General features: G+C 39.3%; 1 protein-coding gene across 11 annotated transcripts in view; it reads right to left on the minus strand.

The window, feature by feature from the left end:
- ZBTB44 (zinc finger and BTB domain containing 44) overlaps positions 1-24049 on the minus strand; it is a 90254-nt gene that overhangs the window by 32479 nt on the left and 33726 nt on the right. For 10 of the 11 annotated variants that reach the window (XR_008511519.2, XM_054525449.1, XM_054525450.1 and 7 more), the window contains exon 2: positions 3062-4135. Coding sequence is in view for 10 of the 11 variants with exons in the window: in XM_054525449.1 (XP_054381424.1) it covers positions 3062-4079 (1018 nt within the window). In the remaining variant the exon portion in view is untranslated. Of the gene's footprint in view, positions 1-3061; positions 4136-13769; positions 13875-20612; positions 21004-24049 lie in introns of those variants that run through there. The other variant, XM_054525444.2, reaches the window with a different exon arrangement.

Consider the following 24049-nt stretch of genomic DNA (forward strand, 5'->3'; position numbering starts at 1 on the left):
TTCTTCTATCCCTTCCCAAACCTGAATATAGGTATTCCCCACGGTATCCTCTTGGTTTTGGCTCTTCTGTTTTTCCTATTGAGATTGAATTTGCCACTACTAGTAGAAAAGTCCCAAGTTGGGAATCTCACTTATCTTTTCTACTGCTTTTGAAATGACACTGCTTGATCATCATCCAAGCACAATTTACACAGAATTGACCTTGATAATTTACTCTCAAAACTGGATTCCCACCACCTTCCACTGATTTTCATACGGCACTAACTGCATTTAATAGATGCTAAAATGCTATTGATTCATATGATTGCCATTATTCTCTATAGCACTAAGGAAGAAAAAAGCAACTGTAGAAGACTGCCAACTGTAAGACATATCTGGATTCAGAAATAACAAAATATGAAAAATTGTGACTTAGAATCAATGGAATATAATAAAGTGTTACCATTATTTCCTAGTAATCAGAGTACTTTAACTTCTCCTGTTCTTTCAATATACATATTCAGTCTCATCAGGTACTGAGTCTTTCTTTACAAAGTCTTGTAATATCTATTTTCTTTCATGTGGTTTTAAGTCTTCATTCACACCAAGATAAGTGCACTGCAATTGGTCTTTGAGACTGTCTCTGTACAACCAAACTCACTGCATGTCAATAACAGTTTTCCTAAAATATCTGCATGTTTTTGTTTTTATCCCTTTAATGTAGACTCCTTACTACCTACCACTAAGATAAAATCCAAGCTTACTTGGCCTACTTGTGGCAGACATTGCTAGTTGCATACTCAATATCCATTTTGCTCTAATTTTGTTCAAGGCATTTAGGTACCCAACTAATATACATTATCTTCCCAGATTCCCTTGCAGCTAGGAAAGACTATGTGACACAGACTAGCAGAAGTTTTTTAGGGATTTCTGAGAACAAAGGTGCTTTCTTGATACAAAGCATTGCCCCTTTCTAGAATACAAAGGTAAAGATGAAATGAGCATCTTATGGATGAAACCAACAAACTAAAGATGGCAGATTATAAATATACAAGTTGCCTAGGCCACTGATTATATTGCAGATTCACTGTACCACCCCTGGACTTTTATTCCTGAACACTTTGTGATAAAAAATCACAAGCATTCCTGTGCACCAGTAACAGAGAGCCAAATCACAAGTGAACTCCCATTCACAATTGCTACAAAGAGAATAAAATACCTAGGAATATAACTTACAAGGGATGTGAAAGACCTCTTCAAGAACTACAAACCACTGCTCAAGAAAATAAGAGAGGACACAAATAAATGGGAAAACATTCCATGCTCATGGATAGGAAGAATCAATATTGTGAAAATGGCCATACTGCCCAAAGTAATTTATAGATTCAGTGCTATCCCCATCAAGTTACCATTGACTTTCTTCACAGAATTGGAAAAAACTCGTTTAAATTTCACATGGAAATTTAATAAGATACCATCTCACACCAGTTAGAATGGTGATCATTAAAAAGTCTGGAAACAACAGATGCGGTTGAGGATGCAGAGAAATAGGAAATGCTTTTACACTGTTGGTGGGACTGTAAACTAGTTCAACCATTGTGGTAGACAGTGTGGCGATTCCTCAAGAATCTAGAAATAGAAATACCATTCGACCCAGCCATCCCATTACTGGGTATACACCCAAAGGATTATAAATCATTCTACTATAAAGACACATGCACACATATGTTTATTGTGGCACTATGCACAACAGCAAAGACTTGGAACCAACCCAAATCCCCGTCAATAATAGATTGGATAAAGAAAATGTGGCACATGTACACCATGAAATACTATGCAGCCATAAAAAAGAATGAGTTCATGTCCTTTGCAGGGACATGGATGAAGCTGGAAACCATCATTCTCCGCAAACTATCACAAGAACAGAAAACCAAACATCACATGTTCTTACTCATAAGTGGGAGTTGAACAATGAGAACCCATGGACACAGGGAGGGGGACATCACACAGTGGGGCCTGTTGGGGGGTGGGGGGCTAGGGGAGAGACAGCATTAGGATAAATACCTAATGTAGATGAAGGGTTGATGGGTGCAGCAAACCACCATGGCATGTGTATACCTATGTAACAAAACTGAACGTTCTGCACATGTACCCCAGAATTTGAATTAAAAAAAAAGAAAGAAAAAAATACTGCCAGAGAAAACAACCATAAATTATTTTATTTTCAATCTAAAAAGATAAATAAATAAATAAATAATAAAGAAAAAAATAAATAAAACTGCTACAGTTAAGTTACTTTAGAAGGGATTCCGTTACCTGCACTTAAATGCAACCCCTACTTGAAACTAGGATTCGAGGCTCTTCACAGCCTGCGCTCAACCACTCCTTTTATCTTATCTCCCACTATTCCCTACACTTTCAGGCATCTGTACTTATTTACATCATTTTGCACTGAATTCACTGTTTACCAAACACACAATGCTCTTCCATACCTCTGTGTTTGCATATATGCTCTGCGTTTTTATGTTTTCACAGAAATGACATTCCCACACTTGGGTAAACTCTTACTTATTGCGTAAGACCCACTCAAATATACAGTGTAACTTGTTCTTTCCTTTGTTGCAACCATACTACTTTGTTCACACCTCCAGATGACAGCACTTTTAATAGTTCACTGTAATCATTTACTTACATATCTGCTTCCCCAATTAGATGATTAACCTCTTCATTGCAGGGACTATGTGTTTTTCTTTATGTAACATCAATATTTGCTTGGCACATGGTAAGTTTTCAATACATATTTTAATGAAGAATAAAACACAAACTGGATTTAACTGTTTTTTGTGTATGTGTATCTGCCTTTGTCCCACCAGATATTATTCAATTATTTTTATCTTCCCCAATGTGCAACTTGTAAAAAATAAATGATAGTGCTAATAGCATCTCAAGCAAATCCAGTTATCATGTTTTACTCTTCTTTATATTTCCTATATGACTGAGCACAAAACTTTTTATCTAACAGGAACTTAAAAATGTTTGAATTGACTTTATAGCACCAAGAAAAACACAAAAGGCATTATACCTATAGAGGAAGACTGTGGACTAATCAGAAGGTCTTCTTGGACTTGTTCACTTCCTGGAACTGTCTGCTGATCACTCAGCGAACTCTGAGATGCACTGACAGGCTGGGACACTTCCTCATGGACCTCCTCATCACTTAATCTTTCTACTTTGACCCGGACATCTTCTTCGGTACCTAAAGGCAAGGTAGTTTTTGTGCTCTCACAAGTCACATAATCAGCCATTCTTCTACTGGCCTCAGATGGGCCAGGTAATTCTAAAGTCCGGGTATTTTCTGCTTGCTTAACTTTCTCAGGCTGAATCCTTCGATCAATTCCAAAAGGAAAAGTCCAGGGAAAAGCTAAGGAAGAGTCAACTGGTTGGTTTCTATTTTCTGAATAGGAAGCTGAAGAATTCAATACCTGGGGTGAGCTTGTTTGCGTGCCACACTTTACAGGACTTTCAGGAGACATAACAATGTAGCTTTTGCGCTTTCTCCGGGATTCTCGGCAGACAGGAATCGTTCTTTCTACCACACTGCACTCTGAGGACACGGGAGAAATGCTCCCATCTCGAGAAGTAAAATTGCAGTTAGAATTATTTTCTGGTCCAGCATCTAGACCCTTTTCAGGTTGGCTGTTGGGTGTATTCCATAAAATGCTTGATTTCATGAACTCTGAGCAGGTGCTGGCAACACTGAACATTTGCATATAGCTGGCTGCTGCTAGAACATCAATAATATTTTCTGTGTTAATTGATAGAGTGGCTGTGTAAGCATATTCTAAAAGAGGTATAAAGCCAGTCACTGTAACATGATGCAGATCCAATACATTCTTGTTCTCATCCTCGGCTTGGCCTACAAGTTTGGTGCGAAAGAAATCACTGCAAGCTGCTAGTACCACCTTATGTGCCCGGAAGATTTTGTCCTGGACACGAATAGTGATATCACAAAAATGTCCATCATTTCGCAGCATATTTAGCTTTCCAAGCATTTCCTGGCTGTGGGAAGAGGAGCTATGAGTAAATGTTTTCACACCCATCTTTTACTTCCTCTTCTACAGATGCTCTTCAAGGATGCAAATAAATCAGAAATGTCCTAAAAAATACATAAAATAAAGCATTAATTGATATTTTAGTGGTTTAAAATGTGATTTAGATCATTTTCATGTGGCCACTGTACTAAATTAAAAAGCTGAAAGATGGTAGTGAGAGAGAAACTTCAACGTAGGGACTGTATAGAAATATATTCTCCTTATCTGCCTTCCAAACTGTCCAATCAGTGAAGTCTGTGAACCAATGTTTTTTTTGTTTGTTTTGTTTTGTTTTTGAGACAGAGTCTCGCTTTGTCGCCCAGGCTGGAGTGCAGCGGGGCAGTCTTGGCTCACTGCAACCTCTGCCTCCCAGGTTCAAGCAATTCTCCTGCCTCAGCCTCCCGAGTAGCTGGGATTACAGGCACCTGCCATCATGCCTGGCTAAGTTTTGTATTTTTGTAGAGATGGGGTTTCACCATGTTGGCCAGGCTGGTCTTGAACTCCTGACCTCAGGTGATAGGCCCGCCTCGGCCTCCCAAAGTGCTGGGATTACAGGTGTGAGCCACCACGCCCGGCCTGTGAACCAGCGTTTTAATGAGCTGCAGGGCTGCAACAGTTTGTAAATAATGACAATTGTAGAGTGTCTTCTATGTGCCAGATAGTATTTGAAATGCTTCACATTTAATAATTAGTTGATTGTCATCATATCTCTGTCAGTAGGCATATTATCATTCCTGTTTCTAAATGTGAGCATGCAGCAGGCAATGCCAGTGTAAACACTGAACAATCCATTACATAATCATCCCTGTTAATGTTTTATGCAGGTAAATGTATAGAGGAAAAGAAAGATGGGAAAAAGAAAAAAAGGAAGTGGAAAGAAAAAAAAAAAAGATTTCAAGATGAATTTAAAAAGGTTGCCAGGTGTGGTGGCTCACACCTGTCATCCCAGCACTTTGGGAGGCCAAGGCAGGCGGATTGCTTGAGCTCAGGAGTCCAAGACCAGCCTGGTCAACACGGCAAAACTCTGTCTCTACAAAAAACACATAAAAATTAGCCAGGTGTGGTGGCATGGGCCTGTAGTCCCGGCTATTCGGGATGCTGATGTGGAAGGATCACTTGAGCCTGGGAGGTGGAGGGTGCAGTGAGCCGAGACTGCACCACTGCACTCCACCCTTGGTGACAGAGTAAGACCCTGTCTAAAAAAATATAAGTCACAGACTATTCTAACTTGAGAAGACAAAATGATCAATTTGAGACTGTTCCATGTCAGACTTCACAGAAGGATAAGGCATAAATCTCTGTTCCAAAGCAGCCAGGTAAAGCTACTGAAATAATTATCTTGACCATCATTAGTGACAGAAGTTCAAATGTAAACTGAGTGCTCCACATACCCTTCCTGAAGTCAACTGACCACAATGAGACACTAGACAGCCAGGGACTGGTCTACGCAAACCATCATTTAACATATTTGCTGATTTAGGTCTCACAAAAATGAGATGAAAGGAAGAAAATGGGAGGGGTATATATAAAGCATTTTGTTCATTTATTGCATCCCAGGAGAGTAGCTTCTGCTTTCAAAGCATGGCCTTCAAGAGTGCTTACTTTGGGATCATGTGGCTGAGGGAAGAAACATGCTTTCAGAGCAAATGAATTAGTTACAATCCAGGGACCATCTGCATGAACAAAGGTGTGAAGGCAAGAAATTAAACAGCATATTTGGAAGACATGCGCATCAGAGTATTAAAATGAAACCATTTCCATCTTGAATAGGCCCCAAACAACAGATAATGTACTACATTCTCAAGTGAGGCACAAGGGCACCTTATACAAGGGGTAGTGGAAAACTATTTTCAACCTTGAGTTACATCCACCTTCAGTCCTCTTCCGTGTTCAAAGAGTAGATATGAAAAGGATTTTTGCTGAGAGTAATCAGTTTGTTGTGAGTTGCAAACCCCATTCTACTTCCCTGCTTGCTCCCCTGCGGGGAAAGGGGCTTCAAGGCGTGCTGATCCTTTACCTCAAGTCTATGGAAAATATGTTACAACTGAAACAACTCTGAAGGGAAAGGGGCTTCAAGGCGTGCTGATCCTTTACCTCAAGTCTATGGAAAACATGTTACAACTGAAACAACTCTGAAGGGAAAGGGGCTTCAAGGCGTGCTGATCCTTTACCTCAAGTCTATGGAAAATATGTTACAACTGAAACAACTCTGAAGGGAAAGGGGCTTCAAGGCGTGCTGATCCTTTACCTCAAGTCTATGGAAAATATGTTACAACTGAAACAACTCTGAAGGGAAAGGGGCTTCAAGGCGTGCTGATCCTTTACCTCAAGTCTATGGAAAACATGTTACAACTGAAACAACTCTGAAGGGAAAGGGGCTTCAAGGCGTGCTGATCCTTTACCTCAAGTCTATGGAAAACATGTTACAACTGAAACAACTCTGAAGGGAAAGGGGCTTCAAGGCGTGCTGATCCTTTACCTCAAGTCTATGGAAAATATGTTACAACTGAAACAACTCTGAAGGGAAAGGGGCTTCAAGGCGTGCTGATCCTTTACCTCAAGTCTATGGAAAATATGTTACAACTGAAACAACTCTGAAGGGAAAGGGGCTTCAAGGCGTGCTGATCCTTTACCTCAAGTCTATGGAAAATATGTTACAACTGAAACAACTCTGAAGGGAAAGGGGCTTCAAGGCGTGCTGATCCTTTACCTCAAGTCTATGGAAAATATGTTACAACTGAAAAAACTCTGAAGGGCACATAAGTCTGATTTAAACAACAACCAAGGCCAAGAAGTATGCCTACTATCTCCCAACAGTATATAAAGGCAACACAGTGGAGTGGTTGAAAGCACAGACTCTGGAGCCAGAATGCTCGCTCTGCATGCTGGTTCTGCTATTTTTACCTGTGTCACCTTAGGCAAGTCATTAAACAAACCCTCTGTATCTTACTATATTCAGTGGTATAATAAACGTAACACAACACACCTCATAGAGTTCTGAGGATTAAATGATCTAATACATGTTAAGTGTTTAGAATAGTAACTAGTAACATAATCAATGCTATAGAAACATTAGTTGCTGCTGCTACTAACATTGCTATCAAAGACCTTTTCTTCCTGAAAGGGCCAGAAACCACAGCCAGCAAATGAAGAGAAGTGAAAGAAGAAAGTTGGGGAAGAGAGAAAGAAAGAAAAAGGAGGCAAACCACACCTAACTCTTCAACTGCAGGCCTGTAGTAGGCCTGAGGTGGGAAAGGAGGGAAAGCTTTCACTCTACGTTTATTAGTTCTTGAAAAGATTGCTGGTATTTCCTGAAAGTGATCAGAACCGTTATTAAAACTTACTCTTCAGGAAGCTGGAGAACTCACTCCACAGAATAAATAAAATGGCTCATGAGTACCTCCCGTAAGTCATGCTTGTTCACATATATGGTACGAAGTCTGATATACTTAGAAGTATGGGATGAGAAGAAGGTGATGATGAAGAAATGCATTCTCTACCATATATTTATCACATGCATTTCCCAATATGCCTGCGGAAACGCAGGCCCAAGATATGCTCCATAATACAAACTTATATGGAGAAATATATTTTGGATACAGAGACATACCTCATCTTCTTGCACTTTGCTTTATTAAACTTTGCAGATATTGTGTTTTTTACAAATTGGAAATTTGTGGCAACCCTGCTGTCAGCAAGTCTACTGGTGCCACTCTCCACCAGCTTGTGCTCACTTCACATTTGTGTCGCATTTTGGTAATTCTTGCAATATTTCAAAATTTTTCATTATTATTATATCTGTTATGGTGATCTGTGATCAGTAATCTTTGATGTTACTACTGTAATTGTTTTGGGGTACCACAAACTGCACCCATATAAGACAGTGAACTTAATGTTGTGTGTGTTATGATTGATTTACCCACTAGTCATTCCCCCATCTCTCTCCTCCTCCTCAGGTCTCCCTATTCCATGAAAAACAAGGACATTGAAATTAGACCAATTAATAACCCTACAATGGCCTCTAAATGACCAAGTGAAAGGAAGAGCTGCACGTTTCTCACTTTATTTTTTTTATGAGACGGAATTTTGCTCTGTCACCCAGGCTGGAGTGCAGTGGCACAATCTTGGCTCACTGCACCCTCCACCTCCCAGATTCAAGCAATTCTCCTTTCAGCTTCCAGAGTAGCTGGAAATACAGGTACGTACCACAAAGCCCAGCTAATTTTTGTATTTTTAGTAGAGAGGGGGTTTCACCATGTTGGCCAGCCTGGTCTCGAACTCCTGACCTCAAGCGATCCACCCGCCTCATGTTTTTCACTTTAAATGAAATGCTAGAAATGATTAAGTTTACTGAGGAAGGCATGTTGAGAGGTGAGAGCCTGAAAGCTAGACTTTTTATACCAAACAGCTAGCCAAGCTGTGATAGCAAAGGACATATTCTTGAAGGAAATTGAAAGTGCTACTCCAGTGCACACACAAATGATGAGAAAGTAAAACACCCTTATTGCTGACATGGAGAAAGTTTGCCTGGTGTGCACAGAAGATGAAACCAACCACAATATTCCTTTAAATCAAAGCCTAATCCAGCGCAAGGCCATAACTCTCTTCAATTCTATGAAGGCTGAGAGGGATGAGGAAGCTGCAGAAGAAAAGTTGGAAGCTAGCAGAAGTTGATTCATGAGGTTGAAGGAAAGAAGCCATCTCCGTAACATAAAAGTGCAAGGTGAAGCCGCAAGTGCTGATGTTGAAGCTGCAACAAGTTATCCAGAAGAGCTAGCTAAGATCACTGACGAAGGTGGCTACACTAAACAGCAGGTTTTCAATACAGACAACACAGCCTTACACTGGAAAGAGACACGTTTAGGACTTTCACAGCTAGAGAGAAGAAGTCAATGCCTGGCTTCAAAACTTCAAAGGAAGGGATGCCTCTCTTGTAAGCGGCTAATGCAGCTGGTGACTTAACTGGAAGCCAATATTCATTTACCATTCTGAAAATCCTAGACCCCTTAACGATTAGGCTCAATCTATTCTGCCTGTGCTCTGTAAGTGAAACAACACAGCCTGATGACAGCACATCTATTTACAGCATGGTTTACTGAATGTTTTAAAAGCCCACTGTTGAGACCGACAGCTCACAAGACTGCTTTCAGTATATTACTGCTTTCCAACAGTGCATCTGGTCATCGAGGAGCTCTGATGAGGATGTACATGACTGATGTTGTTTTCATGGCTGCTAATGTAACATCCATTCTGCAGCCTATAGATCAGGGAGTCATTTTGATTTTCAAGCCTTATTATTTAAGGAATACATTTCAAAAGGCTATAGCTGCCATAGATACTGATTCCTCTGATGGATCTGCACAAAGCAAAGTGAAAACTTTCTGGAAAAGATTCATCATTCTAGATGCCATTAAGACTGTTTGAGATTCATGGGAGGAGGTCAAAATATCAACATTAACAGGAGTTTGGACAAAATTGATTCCAGCCTTCATGGATGACTTTGAGAGGTTCAAGACTTTCACAGAGGAAGTAACTACAGATGTGTTGGAAACTGCAAGAGAACTAGCATTCAAAATGGAGTCTGAATTGCTGCAATCTCATGATAAAACTTGAACAGATAAGGAGTTGCTCCTTGTGGATAAGCAAAGACAGTGGTTTCTTGAGTTGGAGTCTACTCCTGGTGAAGATACTAGGAACACTGTTGAAATGACAATAAATGATTTAGAAAACTACATAAACCTTGTTGATAAAGCAGTGGCAGGGTTTGAGAGGATCAACTCCAATTTAAAAAAAATTTTAATTAAAAATTTTTTTTAGCTGGGCGCAGTGGCTCACCCTATAATCCCAGCACTTTAGGAGGCTGAGGCAGGTGGATGGCTTGAGCTCAAGAGTTCAACAGCAGCCTGGCAACAGGGTGAAACACCATCTCTATAAAAAATACAAAAATTAGCTCAGTGTGGTGTCACATGCCTGTAGTCCCAGCTACTCAGGAGGCTGAAGCTGAGGCTGGAGGACTGCATGAGCTTGGGAAGTAGAGGTTACAGTGAGCCGAGATCAAGGCACCGTACACCAGCCTGGGCGACAGAGTGAGACCCTGCCTCTAAAACAAATTCAGAAAAGCTGGCAGAGGTTGGTTGGTTCATGAGGTTGAAGGAAAGAAGCCATCTTCATAGCATAAAAGTGCAAGGTAAAGCTGCAAGTACTGATGTCAAACCTGCAAGTTATCCAGAAGAGCTAGTTAAGATTATAATTTTTGTTTTAGAGGCAGGGTCTCACTCTGTCACCCAGGCTGGAGTACAGTGGCATGATCATGGCTCACTGTAGCCTTGAAGTCCTAGGGTCAAGCATCCTCCTGTCTTAGCCACTCAAGTATCTAGGACTACGGTGTGTATCACCATGCCTGGCTAATTAAAAAAAAAAATTTTTTTTTTTTTTTTTGGTAGAGACAGGGGTATCCCTATGTTGCCCAGGCTGGTCTCGAACTCCCGGCCTCAGCATTCCAAAGTGCTGAGATTACAGGTTTGAACTACTACACCTAGCAATCAACTCTGATTTTGAAAGAAGTCGTTCTGTAAGTAATATGCTATCAAACAGCATCACATCCTGTAGAGAAATCCTCGTGAAGGCCGGGCGCAGTGGCTCATGCCTGTAATCCCAGCACTTTGGCACTTTGGGAGGCCAAGGCAGGTGGATCCCCTGAGGTCAGGAGTTCGAGACCAACCTGGACAACATGGTGAAATCCTGTTTCTACCAAAAATACAAAAAATTAGCTGGGTGTGGTGGCAGGCACCTGTAATCCCAGCTACTCGGGAGGCTGAGGCAGAACTGCTTGAACCCGGGAGGTGGAGGCTGCAGTGAGCCAAGATCATGCCATGCACTCCAGCCTGGGTGACAGAGTGAGACTGTCTACAAAAAAAAAAAAAAAAAAAAAAAAGAGAAATCCTCACGAAAGAAAGATCCAGGTTGGGTGCAGGGGCTCATGCCTGTAATCCCAGCACTTTGGGAGGCTGAGGCAGGAAGACTACTTGAGCCCAGGAGCTCAATGCAATGGAGTGAGACCCACCTCTAATTAAAAAAAAAAAAAAAAAAAAAAAAGCGAGGGGTGGAGTGGGGTAGGGGAAGAAAGCTTCATCACTGTCTTATTAAACAAACTGCCACAAGTCCAGTCTTCAGTGGCCACCATCCGGATCAGTGGCATCACCAGTATCAAGGCAAGACCTTCCACCAACAAGAAGATTATGACTTGCTGAAGGCTCAGATAATTGCTACAATTTTTTAGCAATGAAGTATTTTTAAAATATTTAAAAATTTGCCAAGTATAGTGGCATGCAGCTGTAATCCCAGCTACTCAGGAAGTTAAGGTGGGAAGATCCCTTGACTCCAACCTGGGCAACACAGCAAGACCCTGTCTCAAATTTTATTTTATTTTATTTTGAGACAGAGTCTCACTCTGTCACCCAGGCTGGAGTACAGTGGCATAATCTTGGCTCACTGCAACCTCCGCCTCCCGGGTTCAAGCAATTCTCCTGCTTCAGCCTCCTGAGTAGTTGGGAATACAGTCGCCAGACACTACACCTGGCTAATTTTTTGTAATTTTAGTAGAGATGGGGTTTCACCATGTTGGCCAGGCTGGTCTCGAACTCCTGACCTCATGTAATCCACCTGACTCAGCCTCCCAAAGCGCTGGGATTACAGTTGTGAGTCATCACACTCGGCCTCAAATTTTAAAAAAGAGAGAGAGAGAAAAAAAGAAAATGTCATACATAATATGGACAGTTTAGAAACCACAAGGTATAACCCGAAGTTTTTATAAGTTAGCCAAGTCTCTTAAAAAAAAAAAATCTCGCCAGGCACGGTGGCTCATGCCTGTAATCCCAGCACTTTGGAAGGCCAAGGTGGGTGGATCACCTGAGGTCAGGGGTTCAAGACCAGCCTGGCCAACATGGTGAAACCCCATCTCTACTAAAAATACAAAATTAGCTGGGCGTGGTGGTGTGTGCCTGTAATCCTAGCTAGTTGGGAGGCTGAGGCAGGAGAATCACTTGAACCTAGGAGGTGGAGGTTGCAGTGAGCCAAGATCACACTATTGCACTCCAGCCTGGGCAAAAAGAGTGAAACTCCACTAATTAATTAATTAATTAATCAATCTCATTTATCTCTGTGTGTAGATGAATATGTATATGTGTAGTTATAAGTTTAATTTGGAGGTCATTTAAAATTCTTGAGTAAAGATCAGTATTAACTACAATGACTAATTTAGACTTTGTGCAGCATTTACAAGTAATAAAAATGTACTTGTAGCAGTCTGCAATTTGAACTATTCAGTAATTCAGGAAGTTTACTTCCCACCCATTTTATTCCAAATTACTGATGAAATACTGCTATCACACATTCTTGTGAAAGTGGTATGTTGCTAAACAACATATAATTTAAGGGAATACAAAAAAGAACCTACAATTTTTTTTTACAGTTGGGTTGAAACAATTTTGCCAAGTAAGGTATACAGCCTAGTTGATAAAGTAGATTGGTTTAAGTTAGACAAATCTTAGGTTTTAAATTTTCACTTCCCCATTTACCAGCCAGGCATTAAATCTGAGTCAAGTTGTTCACCTCTCTAATGATGCTTCTGTTTTTTTTCTCATCTGAAAAACAGGAATCATAAAAATTATACTTCCAAGATAGCCAAGAGGATTAAATTAGCACAATTCCTGGCATAAAGCAAGCATTCAATAAATGTTAGCTATTTATTCACACTAGAAAAAGTGTGAACAAAAATTAAATGGAGATCAAATTTTAAAATGTCTACTCTATTTTTCACAGCATTTTAAAAACCTGTATTTTGATATATAGATTAGATGATAAAAATTATCAGAAGATTTGAGATTAAAATGAAGTAGCTCTTAGCATATAAAGTGAGGTGGCTGCTTTAACATGATGAAAGAGAAAGTAATGAGACTGCTAACCTTGAAAGTAATTTTAGTTGGATGGGAAAAGTTGATATTTAAAAGAATGTACCTATTTAAATATGCAGCCACATCTCAAAACTGGAGGCTGACTTTCAAAAGATACTAACCAGGTTTTAATTATGCTAAAACGGAACTGAGATCACGCACTCGCAGCTTATATTCTAATTAAAACCCATCAAGGACAGAAAAGGTTAAGGAGAGGGGCACAGAAGTTTAAGATGCCTGTAAGAGGAATACCCAGGTGGAAATTTATACATAAACTTGTCTGTATTGGCTGATTATCAACTATGTTCCAGATCTAACACTAGGGGCTTTAGATACGCTATCTCACATGAGGTTACATTATAATACCCTGATTTTACAGATGAGAAAACTGAGGCCAGAAAATTATTTGGTTCAAGACCACTTACGTTTATACAAGCTTCAGACCTACAATCTTCCTCAAAAAGCACAGGTAGTCACATGGGAGGAGAAGAGTCCTATCTGCCTTTTAAGAAGACGTCTTGGTGGCAGCAGTGAGGATAAAGAAAATGCATCTGAGAAATATTTAGAATGGAAAACCACCTAGGCATGATTCTGTACTAAGGGTGGGTGGAACAGTAGCTAAAAGAGTCAGATGGTTATATCTCTAACTTTGTTTTCACCAAACAAGGCGAAAGAAGAGCTGGTTTTGATAGGAGTTGATGATGGGGAAAGAAATGTTTCAGTTTTGGATATACTGAGTTTAAAATACCTGAGAAGAATATCCACGTGTAAATTTATACATGAAGTTGCCCATCCTGGCCTGTAGTTCAGGGAAGAAGTCACGATAAATCTCATTCTGCTGAATTTATCAGAGCTGAAGACATGTAAAAAATGTACGGGGAAGAAGGGCAGAAAGGCAAGTTGTTAGAAGCTTGGAGCAGACAGAGCAAAAGGCCTTGGTGAAAACATTTTCTGTCTAATTTCTCTCTTGACCCTGTCCAGTATTGCACATAACATACAACAGAGTGAAATATATGACTGAATAAATTTATGTTATAAAATTTCTAACTGGTTTTGCTATATAAAATGCCTACATCTATTCATTATAAATAGTTAATGGAAAAAGTTGCAATTTGAATTTACGGTCTTGAATTTCAAATTAAAAGCATCAGTATGAAATGACAATGTACTTAATCTCTAGCAATGAATATTGCTAGCACCTAGAATGGCTTCTAAATTCCTTTTCTCACCTCAAAAAAACTATAAACTCATGGGTCCTTAGAGAAATGGCTGATCCCATGTCTCAGGCAGTAAATGCCTCCTGAAATATCTGACCAGATAACAAGGAAGCTACCAAAGATTACTCGGGGTATATCAAAGCTCAAGTCAACTTGAGGAGGTTCCCAACAGACAAAAATAGGAGAACCCCCTCCAACTTCCTGCCAGCCCTAAGCAACCACTAATCTATTTTTTGTCTATAAACCTTCCCCATCCAAGACTTTCATATGAATGGAATCATATAATAATGTGGACTTTTGGGGCTCACTTCACTTAGTATAATGTTCTACCATGTATCATGCCTCATTTACATTTATTGCTGAAAAAATACTCCACTCCATATTCCGCATTTTTATTATCTACAGGTTAATGGACACGAGTTGTTTCCAGTTTTTGGCTATTATGAATAATGCTGCTACAAACAATCATGTGTAAGTTTTTGTGTAGATGTATGTTTTCAGTTTGTTGGGTATATGTCTAAGACAGGAATTGCTGGGTCATATGGTAACTCTATATTAAATCATTTGAGAAATTGTCAGACTGTCTTCCAAAGCAGCCACACCTTTATATTCCCATCAAGAGTGTATGAGGAGGCTGGATGCGGTGGTTCACGTCTGTAATCCTAGCACTTTGGGAGGTCGAGGCGGGTGGATTACTTGAGGTCAGGAGTTCAAGACCAGCCTGGCCAATATGGTGAAGCCCCAACTCTACTAAAAATACAAAAAAATTAGCTGGGTGTAGGGGTGGGCGCCTGTAATCCCAGCTGCTCGGGAGGCTGAGGCAGGAGAATAGCTTGAATCTGGGAGGCGGAGGTTGCGGTGAGCCAAGATCATGCCACTGTACTCCAGCCTGGGTGTCAACGAGACTCCGTCTCCAAAAAAAAAAAAAAAAAAAGAGCGTATGAGGATTCTGATTTCTCCACATCCTCACCAACACTTGTTATTATCCAACTTTGTTTCTAGCCATCTTAGTGGATGTGAAGTGGTATCTCATTGTAGTTTTAATTTACATTTCCCTGATAAGTAACAATGTTGAGCATCTTCATGTGCTTACTGGACATTAGTGTATCTTCCTTGGGGTCCATCTGGAGCTCTACCCATTGGGTTGTCTTTTTGTTACTGAGTTGTCAGAGTTCTTTATATATTCTAGTTGTGAGTTGCTTACCAGAGAAATGGTTTGCAAATATTTTCTCTCATTCTGTGGGTTGTCTTTTATGACGGTGTCCTTTGAAGCACAGAAGGTTTTAATTTTTATGAAGTTCAGTGTTTTTCTTTTGCTGTTCATGCTTTTGGTTATCATATCTACAAATTCCTTGCCAAATACAAAGTCATGAAGATTTACTAATATGTTTTTTTTTTTTCAAGGAGTTTTTACAGTTTCAGGCCTTTAACCCATTTTGAGTTATTTTTTGTATATGGTCCCACCTCGTTCTTTTGCATGTAGCTATTCAGTTGTCCCAGTACCATCTGTTAAAAAGCATATTCTTGTACCACTGAAAGATCTTGGCATCCTTGTTGGAAATCAGTTGAACACAAATGGGTTTATATCTGGACTCTCTATTCCATTGATTTATATGTCCTTGTGCCAGTACCACAATGCTTTAATTACCACTGTTTTGCAGTAAGTTTTGAAGTCAAGAAGCTGAGTCCTCTTATTTTGTCCTTTTTCAGTACTATTTTGGCTATTCTGGGTCCCCTGCAACTCCATATTAATTTCAGAATCAGACTGTCAATCTTTACAAAGTCAGCTAGGATTCTGATAGGAACTGCATTGAATTTATAGATTAGTTTGGAGAATACTGCTATCTTTACAATGTTGAATCTTCTGATCCATGAACATGGGGTGTTTTTCTATTTATTTAGATTGTCTTTAATTTCTTTCAGCAATGTTGTAAGTTTTCAGAGTATGAGTTTTTCTTTGTTAAATTTATTCTTTTGATGTCACCTTTAATTTTTTTTTTTTTTTTGAGACAGAGTCTCACTCTGCTGCCCCAGGCTGGAGTGCAGTGGTATGATCACGGCTCACTGAAGCCTTGATCTGCTGGGCTCAACTGATCCCTCCACCTCAGTCTCCTGAGTAGCTGGGACTATGGGCATGGGCTACCAACACGCCTGGCTAATTTTTGTAATTTTTGTAGAGATGGGGTTTTGACACATTGCCCAGGCTGGTCTCAAACTCCTGGGCTCAAGCAATCCAACCACCTTGGCCTCCCAAACTGCTAGGATTACAGGCATGAGCCACCACCTCCAGCCTGTTTTCTTCATTGAATGCTTCACTGCAAGTGTATAATAAGACAACTCATGTTTGTATACCGGTTTTATATTCTGCAACCTTGCTCAACTTCTTTATTAGTCCTATACTTTTTAAATGAATTCCTTACGATTTTCTATAAACAGGTTGAGTATCCCTTATCCAAAATGCTTGGGGGCCAGGCATGGTGGCTCACATCTGTAATCCCAGCACTTTGGGAAGCTGAGGCAGGTGAATCACTTGAGGCCAGGAGTTCGAGACCAGCCTGGCCAACATGGAGAGACCCCCCCTCCCCCGCAACTCCGGCCCATCTATAAAAAATACAAAAAAATTAGTTTGACGTGGTGGCACATGCCTGTAATCCCAGCTAGTAGGGGGGCTGAGGCACGAAAATAATTTGAACCCAGGAGGCGGAGGTTTCAGTGAGCCAATAGCACACCACTGCACTCCAATCTGAGTGACAGAGCAAGACTGTCTCAAATGAAAAAAAAAAAGTTTGGGACCGAAAGTATTTTGAATTTTAGAATATTTGCATTACATGTTATTAGTTGAACATTCCTAATCCAAAAACCCGAAATCCAAAATGCTCTAATGAGGATTTTCTTTGAGCGTCATGTTGGTGCTCAAAACGCTTTGCACTTTGGAGCATTTCAAATTTTACATTTTTGGATTTGGGATGCTCAATGTGTATAAGATCCGGTCATCTGAAAACAGTCTTACCTCTTCCTTTCCAAACTAGATGCCTTTTATTTATCTTGCCTAATTTCCTTACCTAGAGTCTCCAGTGCAATGTTAAACAGAAATAGCAAGAGCAGATATCCTTGTCTTGTTCCTAGTCTTAGAAGGGGAAATTCCCAGTCTGTTATCACTGATTATGATGTTAGCTACCAGGTTTTCATAGATGCCCCTTTTCAGGTTAAGGAAACTCTTCTCTACTCCTAGTTTGCTACAGTGTTACTATCACTAAAGGGAATTCAATGAGTCAAATGCTTTTTCTGCATCTATTGATATAATCATGTAATTTAAAAATTATTCTATTAATATATTCCATTAATTAATTTTAAATGTTGAACTAGCCTTGGAAACCTGGAAAAAATCCCAGTTGGTCATGTATGATACATAGTTTGTTTTTTTAAAAAATATGTTGTGGGATTCAGTTTGCTAGTACTTTATTGAGGATTTTCACATTCATTATTCATAAGAGATATTGGTCTGTAGTTTTCTTGTGACGTCTTTGTCTGGCTTTATTATCAGGGCAAATACCAGCCACATAAAATGATATGGGAACAGCAGTTCCCTCCTCTACTGTTTTTTGGAAGAGTTTGTAAAGAATCGGTATTAGTTCTTTAAATGTTTGATAGAATTCACTGTAAAGCTATCTGAGCCTGGGCTTTTCTTTGAGGGTAGTTTTTAAATTACTAATTTCATTACTTGATATAGATCTATTCAGATTGTCTACTGCTTCTGACATTTGACATACGACAATTATATTGCTATAAAATTTTTCATAGTATTCTTTTATAATCTTTATTATTTCCTTCCTTATGCCTTAAGTAGGTTTGCTCTTTTTCCAATGTCTTAAGGTGGAGGGGTGAGGTCATTCATTTGAGATCTTTCTTCTTCCTTAATATAAGCATCTACAGCTATAAATTTCCCTCTAAGCACTGCTATAACTACATCCCATGAGTATTTGCAATGTCGTATCTTCATTTTTATTCACCATAGAACATTTTCTTTTTTAAAATACATTTTAAAAAATAGTGACAGGGATTCACTATGTTACCCAGGCTGGTCTCAAACTCCTGGGCTCAAGCGATTCTCCTGCCTTGGCCTCCCAAAGTGCTGAGATTAAAGGAGTGAGCTACCATGCCTAACCCACTCTAGAATATTTTCTGATTTCATTTGGATTTCTTTTTTGATCTGTTGGTTATTTAGGAATGCACTGTTTAATTACCACTTATTTGTGAGCTTCTCAAATTTTTTCCTGCTTTTGATTTCTAATTTCATTCCATATGGTCTCAGAACATAATCTCCATTTTTTTTTGAGACAGAGTCTCGCTCTGTCACCAGACTGGTATACAGTGGCATGATCTCAGCTCACTGCAACTTCTGCCTCCCAGGTTCAAGCAGTTCTCCTGCCTCAGCCTCCCAAGTAGCTGGGAGTACAGGCGCGTGCCAGCATGCCCAGATAATTTTTGTATTTTTAGTAGAGACAGGGTTTCACCATGATGGCCAGGATGGTCTCGATCTCTTGGCCTCGTGATCGGCCCACCTCGGCCTCCCAAAGTGCTGGGATTACAGGCGTGAGCCACCGCACCAGGTCATTTGCGTTAAAATCTATTGGCCAGGTGCAGTGGCTCACGCCTGTAATCCCAGCACTTTGGGAGGCCAAAGCGGGTAGATCACCTGAGGTCAGGAGTTTGAGGCTAGTCTGGCTAACATGGTGAAACACCATCTCTACTAAAAATACAAAAATTAACCAGGCATGGTGGCAGGTGCCTATAATTCCAGTGACTGGGGGAGCTGAGGCAGGAGAATCGCTTGAACTTGGGAGGCAGAGGTTGCAGCGAGCTGAGATCACGCCTTTGCACTCCAGCCTAGGCAACAAGAGTGAACGTGAAACTCTGTCTCAAAAAAAAAAAAAAAGAAATCAGAGGTTTGTTTTATGGCCTAGCATATGGTCTATAATGGAAAATGTTCCACGTGCACTTGAGAAGAACATATACTCTATTGTCGCTGGGTGAAGTGTTCCATAGATGTCAGTTAAGTCTAGTTGGTTTATAGTGTCTATTTACTTGTTGACCTTTTAATTGTTCTATACGTTTCTTTTTTTTTTTTTTTTTTGAGACACAGTCTTGCTGTGTTGCCCAGGCTGGAGTGCAGTGGCACGATCTTGACTCACTGCAACCTCCGCCTCCTGGGTTCAAGTGATTCTCTTGCTTCAGCCTCTCAAGTAGCTGGGATTATAGGAGTGCACCACCATGCCTGGCTAATTTTTGTATTTTTAGTAGAGATAGGGTTTTACCGTGATGGCCAGGCTGGTCTCAAACTCCTAAGTGATCTGTCCGCCTCGGCCTCCCAGAGTGCTGGGATTACAGGTGTTAGCCACTGTGCCCGGCCTGTTCTATACATTGTTAAAAGCGGTATACTGAAGTCTCCAACTACTAATGTTGAATTGTCTGTTTCTTCATTTCTGTTTTTGCTTCACGTATTTTGGTATTCTGTTATTACATATATGCAACATAACTGATACAGCTTCCTGATGAAATGACCCTTTTATCCTTATAAAACATCTCTAGTAACACTTTTTGTTATAAAGTCTATTTGTTGGATACAAGTAAAACCACTCTCGCTTTCTGGTGGTTGCTGTTTACATGATATATTTATTTCCATGCTTTTACTTTCAATCTATTTTTCTTTGAATGACAATTATGTCTCCTTTAGCTAGCATACAGCTGGATAATGCTGTTTATAAACTTAGTCTGACAATCTCTGTCTTTTGATTTCAACCCGTTCACATTTAATGTTATTTGTATAGTTAGATTCAAACCTGCGATTCTATGTCCCATGTCTGTTTTGTTCCTCTACTATTCCTTTAGTGCTTACTTTTGCATTATTTTCTAATGTAGCATTTGCAGGTTTAAAATGATTTTTAATTATATTTTTTGAGTTATGTTTTTAGTAGTTGCTCAAGGTTTTAGCATATATACCAGAACAAGCTTCAGATCTATACTAGCTTAATTCTTGTGACAGACAAAAACATGACTACTATACATGTCAATTCCCTCCCCCATTTATAGTAGCATTGTTACACATATCACATCTGCTCATGATTACAAACACAACATGTGGTCATGATTACTACTTTCCAATCTGTAGTCATTTCCTTAGCCCAACACAGCTTTGCTCCTACCCACTTATTTTTGTGCTGTTACTGGCAGATATATTACAGATTTATTACATTTCTTTGTTATGGGATCAGCATTACATATATGTATATACATATAAATAGCTTGCTTTTTAATAAACTTATAACAAGGAGAAAAAATGTTAATTCTTTTTTTAAAAGTAATTATATAATTACCTTTTCTGATGCTCTATTTTTTTGCGTGCATTCAAATTACCATCTAGGGTCATTTGCTTTCAGCCTGAAAAAATTCCTTCGATGTTCCTTGTAAAGTCGGTCAGCTAGCAACAAATTTTCGTTTTTGTTTATCCAGGACAGTCTTTATTTTGCTTTCATTTAAAAAAGACAGCATTGTTGGATATAAGATTTTTGGTTGACAGTTTTCTTCCCCCATCCTTTGCACATTTTGAATATGTTCTCCCAACGCCTTCTGGCCTCCACTGCTATAAGAAGTCAGCCATTAATCTTACAGTGGTTCCATTTTGAGTGAGTTATTTTCTTACTATTTTAAAGATTTTCCTTTTTAAACTTTTAGCGTTTTTACTGTATGTTTAAATTGCTACATTTTTCTTACTTAGAAAAAGATTTTCAGTAAAGATGCTCCAATATATGGAATTATATCCAATAAGCCCATTGTTAGTTAAAAATATCAAAGTCGAAAATGCATTTAATATAACTACCTTCCTAAAGATCACAGCTTAGTCTAGCTTAAAGTGATCAAAACACTGACATTAGCTTACAGTTAGACAAAATAACCTAACAAAGTATTTTTAAATAAAGTGTTCAGTACCTCATATGATTTATTGAATACCACATTGAAAGTGAAAAACAGAGTGGCTGTAAGTAAGGGTACTTAAAGCATGGTTTCTACTGAATGCGTTATCACTTTCGCTTTTGCGCTATCATACACTAAAAACTTGTAAGTCAAACCATAATTCGTTCGTATGGGAAGTTTTCTGCCACTATTTGAGTGTTTTTTCTATTGCTATATCATTTTCTATTATTATCTTCTTTCTCTTCCTCCTCTCCTTCCAGAACTCCCATTACTCTTAAGTGTTTAATGGTATGTGGGATGGTGTCCTACGTTTTGCTGAAGCTCTGCTCATTATTATCTTATCTCTGTTCCTCAGTTTGCATAATTTCTATTGATCTATGTTCGAATTCACTAAATCCATCTTCTGCCAGTGAAGAAGGGCACTGCTAGTGAATTTTCGGTTAATTATTTTTTTCAATTCCAGAATTTCTAATTGTTTTTTCAATAATTTTTATATTCTTATTGATAGCCTCTATTTTATGCAAAATTGTCACTATACCCACTTTCACCTCTTTAATTATGCTTTTTCTCTAGTTCTGTGAACACACTTATGATGGCTATTTTAAAGTCTTTTCTGTTAAATCTGACATGTGGTCTCTCTCACAGAGGCAGTTTATAAGGTCTGCTTTTTTTCTGGTGCATGAGTCATAATTTCTTTTTTCTCTGCATGCCTCATAATTTTTTGCTAGACACTGACATTTTTGATAATATAGTATAGCAAATCCAGTTACTGTTCCTTTCCTCTACCTCCCTCTTTCTTGGTGCTTCTTACTGTTTCTTGCTTATTTTTTAGTGAGTAGCCAAATTATTTTAGCAAAGTCGATTTCCCCAGTTCCCCAACCTCCATAATGCTAAGCCTTGGACATTGATCCACAGAGAGGTACATTATTGGGTACGCCCACAGTCACCCTGGATTTACAGTGATATTCTAGCTCTCTCTTATCACACCAAGGTGTTAAACTCCACTAACTGCTCTACTGTTATTAAAAAAAAAAAAGCCCTGGGTTTATATTCTACAAATTAATTGAAATCAAAATGTGGCTCAGGCTGGGTGCAGTGGCTCACACCTGTAATACCAGCACTTTGGAAAGCTGAGGCAGGTGGATCACTTGAGGCCAGGAGTTCGAGACCAGCCTGGCCAACATGGCAAAACCCTGTCTCTATTAAAAATACCAAAATTAGCTGGGCTTGGTGGCGTGCACCTGTGGTCCCAGCTAACCGGGATGCTGAGGCAGGAGAATCGCTCGAGTCCAGGAGGTGGAGGTTGCAGTGAGCCAAGATCATGCCATTGCACTTCAGCGTGGGAAACAGAGCGAGACTCTGTCTCAAAACCAACCAACCAACCAACCAACTGTAGCTCATTTGAAGAAACAATTTGAGGTCTATCTGATATTTCTTCTTGCTACAGTAGAGCTTCACTTAGCTGTCTTACTCTGGTCTTTTCTATAGTTCTCTCCCACAACTACCACCATTTTTGAGAGTGCCCTTAGCTTTGAAATTCTACACATTATCTTCCCAATTAAGTAAGCTGCATTCAGAAGAGATTAAGAACTATCGGTCTACTATCGGTCTACTTCTCCCCACCACAAAAAATCTCTGAGCCAAGTCTCTAAAGCTGGGGATGGAAATAATTGCAAGGTTCTCTCAGAATGAAATCCCTGCTCCAGGAGCTGAGTACTTCGTAGAAGGGGGGACGGCAACCTGAAGACTTCTAGGCTTGACTCAATCATTGCTTCGCAAGCCAGCGCAAGGACAATTTTCGTCCCAGTATTCTCAGGGTGTCAAGCCCAAAGTACAGCCTTCATTTCATTAGCAGGGGACAGGTGTAAGAAGGGAGCCTCTACCTCTAAAGTGCATTTGCAATTATAATAAATGCAAATGATTTAATCACAACAATGAAAACACAGAGACAGCATGAGGAGAAAAAAGAGAAAAACCATGATCTCAATGTAGTGTGTTTATAAGTAACTAACTTCAAACATATCTTAGATACATTAAAGGGGAAAGGTTGAAAAAGAATACATACCATTTAAACACTAATCAAAAGAAAGCTGAACTGGATTAACTCATCAAGTGAAACAATTTTGTGTATATACCTTAAAAGAGAGCATCAAAATACATGAAGTAAAAACGACAGAAATGAAAGAAAAAATATACAAGGCCCTAATCTTAGAGACTTTAACACTCCTGTCGCAGCCATCACAAAACTAGTAGGCAGAAAATTAGCAAAGACATAACACCATCAACCAACTGGATCTGACATTTATAGAACATTCTATGCAATAACAGAAGAATAGTCAGTCTTTCTAATGTATGTTCTCTGACCCTAATGGAATTACAACACAAAAATTAGTAACAGAAAGGTAATTAAAAAATCACCAAACTTCTTTACGTTGACCTTGTTCCTGTCATTGATTAGTTTTAGCACGCTTTTTGTATTTTTAAAAAATTACTTGGGTGTAAATAATCAGGTCTCTCAATAGGAACAGTTTTGTTTTTCCTTTCATATCTGTATGCCTATTATTTTTCTTGCCTTTTTGCACCAGTGAGGACTTTCAATATAATGTTTAATAGGATTGGTGGGAATAGCACTTGAGGGAAGGGACAATCTTGCCTTTTTAGCATTCAGTCTTACTATCTCTAGGTTTTTTGTAATTGCCCTTTGCCAGGTTGGGGAAGTTCTCTCATTAACACAACACACTTCTAAGAATCCATAAATCAAAAGGCAAGACTCAAGGGAAGCTATAAAACGTTAAAATGAACAAAAATGAAACACATCTAAATTTATGGAATGCAGCTA

Source organism: Pongo abelii, chromosome 9 (genome assembly GCF_028885655.2).
Source record: "Pongo abelii isolate AG06213 chromosome 9, NHGRI_mPonAbe1-v2.0_pri, whole genome shotgun sequence".
In the NCBI taxonomy this organism is placed as follows: Eukaryota; Metazoa; Chordata; class Mammalia; order Primates; family Hominidae; genus Pongo; species Pongo abelii.